Genomic DNA, 9,308 nt, shown 5'->3' on the forward strand with positions numbered 1-9,308 from the left:
ACCCATCATGTCTCATGAGACTTATTCACTATCATGAGAATAGCAGAGGAAAGACTGGTCCCCATGACTCAATTACCTTCCCCTGGGTCCCTCCCACAACACGTGGGAATATGGGAGATACAATTCAAGTTGAGATTTGGGTGGGGGTACAGTCAAACCGTATCAGATGGATAGAGAGAAAGAGAGAGACAAAGACAGAGACAGAGATGGGGGACAGGGGTATCTTCAGCTCCCCTAGGTAATTCAAAGTGACAGACAATCCATACCTTCATTTGACACGGCAAAATATAAACATATTCAATGAAGATAACATTTACTTTGTTAGCATTTCCCAAACATTCACCAACCACTTGGCTTGCAGAGGTGTTAAGAGATAAGGATATTTTGGCAGGAGGTTTTTAACTTCCCAGAACAGCCGTATTGTGCAAGGTCAAGGTTGGGTCTGCATTGCTGATATAGTTTTATTTGGTAACAGAAGGAAGAAAACTCAGAGTTTTTCTTTAGGTCTAAATTTTATATCTCTTGTATCTTTCTCCAGTCTGTTCCCCACAATGCCACGCCATAATTATCACAAAGTGGCACCTCTGGTGAGGTCACTGTGTGCCAAGCATGGATTGCAGTATGTGAATAAACCCATGTTGAGGGCGTTTGGAGATATTGTCAGGTAATAACATAATTTCTCTTGGCTCACAGCTCTCATTTGTCTTTACTGCCACTCCCCAGACTATTCAGTGGCTTATGAATCATTCATTTAACAACCATTTATTAAGGGTCACCTGTGTGCTCAGTGTGGCTACGCGGCACCATAGGGAACCGTATCAACAACAACAAAATAATGATAATACTGACCTTTTACCTATAGGTACAGCTTAGTGAAAATGCTTTACTGTCCTACTAAATTTCAAATTTCTTAAAATCAAGGCTGTATATTATTTGCCTTTCTATCCCCCACAGAGCTTCCTACATGTGTTAGAATTTAAGTAGTGGGAGGAACTGTCAGATCATCTGGTCCAGTGTTGCAAATTTAGAAGCCTGCAAGGTCCAGTGGGGTATAAATGTGCAGCTCAGGCTGGGGTGATTAATTAAGAGTAGTGAGGCATGCAGAAACTGAAAATCCATACTTATCCTTAGGCATTCACATACAATTTCCTAAAGAATGTTGTGCTGGTTAAATTAACAACCAGTAATCTGCGTTTAATAACTTTCTCTTTAGTTTAGGATTGAAAAAAAAAAAAAACATCTCAAATGAGGCCAACAAGGCCAGGCCTGATCTGATCTGATTTCTGACCAGTGCTCCAGCTTCAGACTCTCCACCACACTCCTCTTTCTCTGTCCCCCAGATAATTTCCTCCAGAAATTAGTGCAATTGGCCTACCTTAAGTTGCCGTGAAACTCCCTTCCCTAGTTGTCTTATCCTTTTGCCACTTTTTCTTCTGCCTGGAATGTTCCCCCAAACTTCCACCTCCCTTGACATCATCTTGTCAATTGCCATTCTTTCTCCAAGGCTCAATTCAAATGCCTTTTCCTCATGTCTATCTCCTCTGACCCCAAAACTAAATTAGTCGCCTGCTCTTGCAGCACCTGGTTCTCTTCATTTGTGAAGTTTATCACAATTGTATTCAAATAACATATTGGGTAATAAATTATTTAATATGTATCTCCCAAGCTAGACCAGGGATTTCATGTGGACAGGACTCACATCTACCCTACTCATTGCTGTACCACCAGAGCCTAGAAAAATGTCCTCCATATTATAAAATAGGGTTGATAGATAAATATAGGATGGGTGGATTTACAGGTATATAGGCTCAGAAAAGAATAAAATGAAAGAAAATCTCAATGTTCTCCATAAAGGAAAGGTGAATTCACCTGCTAAAAACAATTCAGTCAACAGAATTGGTCAACAGAGGTGACATTTATCAGATGTAGCTGAAAATGACAACATTGTTCTGAACCAGGCATAGGAGCAAATTCCATGTAAGAGCTTTCTTAACATTACAGTCTCACCTCCTGATGATCTTGTTTATTCCTTCCACAGAGCCTTGAAGAAATCTGCAGCCCTCTGGGTGGATGCTTACTATGAAACATGATGCCAAATGTCAGCCTTGATACACATGTAATTGCATCTCTGATGAGGGTTGGTGCATGTGTAGGAGCTCTTCCCTGCTTAACTGGGAATTAGTTATCACCATTGGTATACCTGACTGTGCTGTTCTAGGAATATGAATCCCAAGCACATGTGATAACCCCTTCCCTAAAAGTCTTCTTTGCAAGTAACAACCTAGGAAACACAAGATGACATTGACCAGGGTTATAAAAGGGAAACAGAGCCCAAAATTTTTGTTTTTTCACTAGAACCTTAAACTCAGTCCTCCCAATAGACCTTAGTCAGATCATCTCAGTCAAGGGTCAGAAGTACAAGAACCAGGCAAAAGTTTTATGGATGAAGTGGACAAAGGGAGAAGTTGGCCAAAAGAGAGCCATCTAACAGGGTACTTTGGAAATTAGTGCAATTGCTCTTAGAAAAGAATCATATGTGTAAGAAGTTCCTCTTGAAGCACAAACGTTTTTTACTTATTTCTTTTCATATGTGTGAACTTCTTTTTCTTTAAAAACTGAATATAATTAACATTAAAATTTCTTCAAATATTTTAATATTGACTTCAGATCTTCATTATTGTAACTGCATATGTGTCATTAATGTATATATACATTTTCTTTCCAAGTAGACAAATTAAAATATCTATGAAATATCTTAAAAGAACTTCCTACATCTAGTCGTAATAGCAACAGATCAAGCAGGTTAATGTTCTGTATTTAAAGACGTGTTGTGTTTCACTAAAGAATAGACTGTGTTTTAAGTATAAGATTTTGTTGCCTACTCCCTACCCACCATGCAGAACTACTGTACTTTGTAATTGAGTTACCCGGATGAAAGAAAGAGTTCTGTTTTCTCTAAAGGAAACTCCAGGCATTGATAAGGCAGTTTTCAAGTTTGACACCAAAGTAAGCATGTCTTAGAACAAGAGGGCTTTCTCTCTCACAAGAGAGGGTTTTAGTGCTAGAAGGATAAGTGGACACTCTTAGTAACATGCTGATCTCTAGTGTCTAAACTTTTATTAAAGGTTACCTTAGCTGCAGAAAGCACAATAATGCAAGCTTGCTTCCCCAGCTCCAAGCAAGTCGGTGCTACTGGATTAGCTGTTGCCTGAAATTCTACCAGTATATATTCATTCCCTTACTCCAAGCTCTGCAAAATACTCTTTTAGCTTTGTTTGTTTCTCAATTAAACCCCTACTAGAAAATAACATATTAAATCACTCATAGCTCCTGGGGACTTAGCCACACATGTCAAAGTTAGGAAAACAAAAACTGGTTGTCTGGGAGGAAGAGGCATTATTAAAATGATAATGGCTAATATCAAATAGGAAAGTTGGGGAGGAGACGAAAAGAATAAAAAGCTATTTTGACTTCATGGCTCTTCATAATAGGCAGGCAAGTGCCCATATTCCTCCTGCTGGTGGATTTCAGATGATTTCTCCTGCCTCAGTTCAGGGTTACAAGTGGGAGTGGGCTCAATGGTTGGCTTTTTCTGTCTCCCCTGGTCCAAACCAGAGACTCTTAAGCACTGCTTGTTCTCCTGATTACTTAGAAATAGCAACCCGACTCTCCTTGGGCAAATTTACTATCTCAAACGTGTTCCCCACTCAGTGTTAAAAATAGCCCACTTTGTAAATCTCCAAACATACTTGATTACTGTGTAATTTGAAGAAAGTTGGGATATTTAGACAGATTATATAAGGAAACATGAAATCAAAAAAGGTGCTTGGGTCAGACTCACATTTGTAATCTCAACATTTGGGAGGCCAAGGCAGGAGGATCTCTTTGAGTCCAGATGTTCAATACCAGCTTGGGCAACATAAGAGATTTTTTGAGCAACTAGAGGTTTTTTTGTTTTTTGTTTTTTAAGAGATTCTGTCTCTAAAATAAATAAATAAATAAATAAAATTCAAAATTCAAAAAAGGTGCTAGACTATCCTATTCTGGGCTCTTCTTTGCTGGGAGGTTTTTGATTACTGCTTTACTGTGATCATTATTGACCTGTTCAGGTTTTCTTTCTTCATGATTCAGTCTTGGTAGGTTGTATGTTTCTAGGAATTTATCCATATATTCTAGGTTACTCAATTCGTTTGTGCATAGTTGTTCACAGTAGGCTCTTATGATCCTTTGTATTTCTATGGTTTACAAAAATGTACAAACTCAACCATGTGTTGTTTAAGGATTCATAAATATGTAGTAACGTGATAAAGAGAAGAAAGAGAATAGTAAACACCAAAAGGAGGATCACAGTAGGGGAAAGGTGCTAGGTAAGAATGAAAATGTATCAGTAAGGTAAATTTTAATTTGCTTAGTAGGTTGTTAGTTAATTAAAATAATCATTTTTCTGAATTCACTATCTCAACTGTTGTCTCTCTCTCACCCTGTGGTGACTGGCATTTACACTTGGTGAAGCATTAGCCATATTTTTATTGTTTATTCAATACACTTTCCAGAGGAGGAGAACCAAAGCCTACTGCTTTCACAGCTTTGAATACCACTGAGCACTGAGTTAAATTCAGATGACTGATCCTGCAGGTCATTTTATTTCTAACCTTCAGGCTATAGGGCTCCACTTTATGGGCATAGGAATGAAAGTGGCTTCATCAACCAGGCTCATGTCTCTTTCCACGAAGTGACTCCTGGCAGTTATGTTATAGCCCTATCTGAAACTCTTCAATGGATTCCTATGACTCTTGGAATAAAGTCCAAACCCCAAGACTGCCCCATGGCCACTACCCACCTTGTACCACTCTGGCTCTTGCTATCTCTGTTTCAGCCCACTGGCTCTCTTCAGGTCTTCACACTCTTTTCTGCCACAGGCTCTTTGCTCCTGATCCCAATGGCTGAACCATTTTGTCAACTCTCTTGCTCTCACTCCATCTCACTTGGTCAATCTGCCACTCACTTTCAGATCTCAGCACTATTATCACGTCTCAGTATAGCTTTACCCACTATCCCAGAGTGCTTCCTCACTAAGTCAAGGCTTCCTGTGATATACTCTGTAGCAATTACAGTGGGTATAATTTTACATTAATTTATGTGGTGTGTTAATTTGTTTGTCTCCCTTTCTAGCCTGCAATATCCATGAAGCAAGGATTTCTTGACATGTTAGAGACACTCAGTAAAGATATGCTAAATGGAGAAAGAAATGAATGGAGGGATGGATGCTAATTGTAAGAGGCTACAGAAAAAAATGTCCTCCTTGGCCTCTCTCATGGAAAGCTATCCTTTTGTTTAACAACTCACCAAAAGAAACTTCTCCTGCTCCTTCATTTTTATGTCTGTACCTTAAGCTTATACTGTTTACCTAGAAAACCATTTAACATTTTCTTATTGCAAGAATTTTCTGATTCCAAAAATATGTTTATGTAATTTCTTCCAATTAGATAGATAAATTTAATTAAATATATGAGAATAATTCCATATTCTAATTTTGATTTTTTTTAATTTTATCATGGTAAAAACACTTATTATGACATCTATCCTATTAACATTTTTAAGTGTACAATATTGTTTTCTATAGGCACAATATTGCGAAGTCGATCTCTAGAAATTATTCCTCTTGCATAACTGAAATTTTATACCTGTTGATTGGCACTTCCCATTTCCCCTTCCTCCAGTCCCTAGCAACCACCATTCTATTTTTTCTTTCTGTGAGTTTGACTATTTTAGATACCTCATGTAAAGAGAGTCATACAGCCTTTAAGGTTAATTTATATTGTTGCTATTATAAGATTTCCTTTTTTCTTAAAGCTGAATAATATCCCATTGTATGTATATACCACATCTTTAATTCATTTACCCACTGATGGACATTTAGATTCTTTCCTCACTATGCCTATCGTGAATGATGTTGCAATGAACATGAGAATGCTAATATATCTCTGAGATTCTGATTTCAATTTTTTTGATAAATATCCAGAAGTAGGATTGCTAGATAAAATTCTCACCAATATTTATAAGGATCTACCATCAATAAGTACTGATATATACCCTTCATGGGCATTATTCCATTTAATCCTCAAAACAGGCCCATTGGGCATAGGTACTGTAATTAACTTCATTTTTTTAGATATAAAACCTGAGGCTTAAGGAAGCCAAGCAATTTGCCTGAAGTTGCAGGTAGAAACTGGTAGAGTAGAGTTTCAGACCCAGGAATATCTGACTCCACAGTCAACGCTTTTTAATTCCCATGCCAGGAAATCCAAAGTAAAAGACAAGAAAGTGGCATATATTCAAGCCAGGGAAAATTCATCTTCTTTACAGCTATCACAAGGAAGTGGCATAAATTCAAGCCAGGAAAAATTCATCTTCTTTACAGCTATCTTCATATGACTTTCCCTGATCCTGTTTTCTCTAAAACTTTACTCTTCTTGACAGAATTAGGTACTGAGAATTTGCCGGCATTTTTAGTTGGACATCAAGTAAGAGTGCCTGGATTCGAAGTCAGAAGTCTAGACTCTAATTTCAGTTTATTAACTTAGTATCCTACAGTGAACTTGGCCATGTCACTTACACGCTCTGTACCTCAATCCCCACATTTGTATAGGTGTGATGCACAATATTTCCTGGCGTGTGTGCATCATAGGATGATTGTGACAATTACGTGAAGTAAGACAAATGGAATGGTTTTATAAGCTGGCAACACCCATTCACATTATAGTTACTGATGTTCTATAATGAGAGTTCTTCCCATCCTAAATCCACAAAAAGCATGAAAGGCCACAGAGTCACCGAGACCTACGGGATGGAAAGACACTGAATCATTTTAACAATGACAGAGTACCTTTCCCCAGAGGCTTATGAGAGGCGTATGAGTCACAAATGAAAAAATGATTTCTCCTGTTGCAACAAGTAACATCCATGAGTCATCTTGTACCTTTGACTGTAATTAATCCCCTGGTACCCGCCTGCAGATCTCAGAGGCTGTGGGGCAGGTAGTAGAAAGCCGAGATTCTGGTTATCCAAACTTCTGATTAACCATGTGAGTGCACAATTCTTATTGTTGGCAATCTTACCAATGGTGTATAATATAATATTTGTTGCCTAGTCGGTGTAAATAAAGGATGATCTTGTCTGCTTTCTTGCTAGTCAGAGACACTTCTGGTACAATCCTAAAAGTGCACAATGCATAGGAAATTAAACTCGAGCTCTATTGAAGGTAGAGATATACTCGGTTATGTTTTCTTTCCCAGAACTGTTTATGAAAGTTTGAGGCCGGGCGCGGTGGCTCACGCTTGTAATCCCAGCACTTTGGGAGGCTGAGATGGGCGGATCACAAGGTCAGGAGATCGAGACCATCCTGGCTAACACGGTGAAACCCCATCTCTACTAAAAATACAAAAAAAAATAGCCGGGCGTGGTAGCGGGCGCCTGTAGTCCCAGCTACTCAGGAGGCTTTGGCAGAAGAATGGTGTGAACCCAGGAGGCAGAGCTTGTAGTGAGCCAAGATCGTGCCACTGTACTCCAGCCTGGGTGACAGAGCAAAGACTCCGTCTCAAAAAAAAAAAAGAAAAAGAAAAAGAAAGTTTGAAAATACAGCAATGTTGAAATAATTTTATAGTGAATATCTATATGGCCATCACTTGATTTCAACATTACTATTTCATTAAATTTCCTCCATCCCATGTCTATTCATCTATTCATCTCTCAATATATCCATTAATCCATTTTATTTTGTATGTACTTCAAGTAAATTTCCTGAGAGTGCTTTTAAAACTAAACGTCAAATAATTTAGACAACAAAGTATCTTTTTCCTCTTCAATAAAGAATTGGTACAAATTCAGAAAACTAACAAGGAAATTCTAGACTTAGACTTGACACTTGACCAACCAGACCTCATAGACATCTACAGAATAATCCACCCAACAACCACAGCATCACGCAATATACCTTTATAACAAACCTGTACATGTACCCCAGAATCTAAAATAAAAGTTGAAAAACAAATTGGTAAAAATTGTGTAGCAGTCACATCTCTAAGAAAACATAATGTAGTTATCATTTCTGAAAAATCAATTATTAACTCCCCACAGATTAAACCTTCTCATATATAGAGAGATATCATATATAGATACATGTAGATACCTATATTCTCATATATATCTACTTACCTCTCATATCAGAGAGATATCTAGAGAGAAATATCTATGTAGCTATCTAGAGAGATAGATAAGTAGATAAATAGATGTCTATATATAAAAATATAGAGAGAGGTATAACAGAGATATATATGAGAGATATATATAGATATCTTCATGATCCTTCATATATATCTTTATTATTCTCTTTCATTTGTAACATTAATTGAGCACTTACCATATATCACACATTGACCTAGGTGATATGAATGAAGAGTCAGAAGCCACACCTCTAGGAGTTTATAGTCTAGTGCAGAAGGCAGTCAATAAGCAAGTAAATGGAAGAAAAACCAAGATGATTACATTTGAAGAAAATAAATAGGATGATGTGAGAGAGAATGATAAGCAGGGGACTAGATTAGTTCTGGAGGTCAGGGAGAGGGGAATCTGAGAATATTGAAGGAGACTGCCATGACATCCTGAGAAGCAGAATCATCAAAGGCGAGTGCAAAGGCCCTGAGGCAGGAACAAATTTCTGTTCAGACAGCAGAGTAGGAGGCCTGCGTGACTGTAGAACCGTTTGCAAGGTGGTTTCCTCACTATTACTTAAATTTCATTCCTCCATAAGTATGGTTGGCCTTGGCTTTTTGACAGCATTTGAAATAATCTTCTATTACTTATACAAGCATTGTTTTCTCTGGACACTCATCCCAGATTTAAATTACCAATTAATATTCCCTTTATAAGCTCTCATGCCCTGTGCACCTCACTGATACAAATGATCTCTGCCTGTGCCACTCACGAGACTGAAAACTCCACGAGAACAGTGACTCTGTATACTGTTATTCACCATTTTATCCCTAGCAATGTACCCCTAACTATAAAATCCTTAGCATTTTACCCTAACAATGAACTGGGGTCCATTGTTTGGCATAGAGACATAGAGTGGGTGTTCAATGAATATTTTAGTAATAATTAGTTTGTTAGTTAATTAGAGCAATGATAGATAAGCCTAGAATTGAATTGAGCTCATATTGGGGGAAAAAAAACCCTAAAATTCTAGCTGAAAATTTGTGCTTGGCTTGGTAGACCAGAAGGTTCCATAGAGAAGAATACAAAGAAACCTG

General features: G+C 37.8%; 2 protein-coding genes across 3 annotated transcripts in view; one reads left to right on the top strand and one right to left on the bottom strand.

Annotated features, from left to right (window-relative positions):
• LOC101026624 (putative fatty acid desaturase 2-like protein FADS2P1) overlaps positions 1-5,445 on the top strand; it is a 41,851-nt gene extending 36,406 nt beyond the window's left edge. The window contains exons 11-13 of one of the 2 annotated variants that reach the window (XM_009186044.4): positions 539-664; positions 2,039-2,116; positions 5,173-5,445. In XM_009186044.4, coding sequence (XP_009184308.2) covers positions 539-664; positions 2,039-2,090 — 178 coding nt within the window. In that variant the 3' untranslated portion in view covers positions 2,091-2,116; positions 5,173-5,445. Of the gene's footprint in view, positions 1-538; positions 665-2,038; positions 2,614-5,172 lie in introns of those variants that run through there. The other variant, XM_021925754.2, reaches the window with a different exon arrangement.
• LOC101026984 (olfactory receptor 9G4) overlaps positions 1-9,308 on the bottom strand; it is a 209,144-nt gene that overhangs the window by 117,991 nt on the left and 81,845 nt on the right. The gene's annotated exons all lie outside the window — the stretch shown is intronic.

The sequence above is a fragment of the Papio anubis genome, chromosome 12 (genome assembly GCF_008728515.1).
Source record: "Papio anubis isolate 15944 chromosome 12, Panubis1.0, whole genome shotgun sequence".
Taxonomy (NCBI): Eukaryota; Metazoa; Chordata; class Mammalia; order Primates; family Cercopithecidae; genus Papio; species Papio anubis.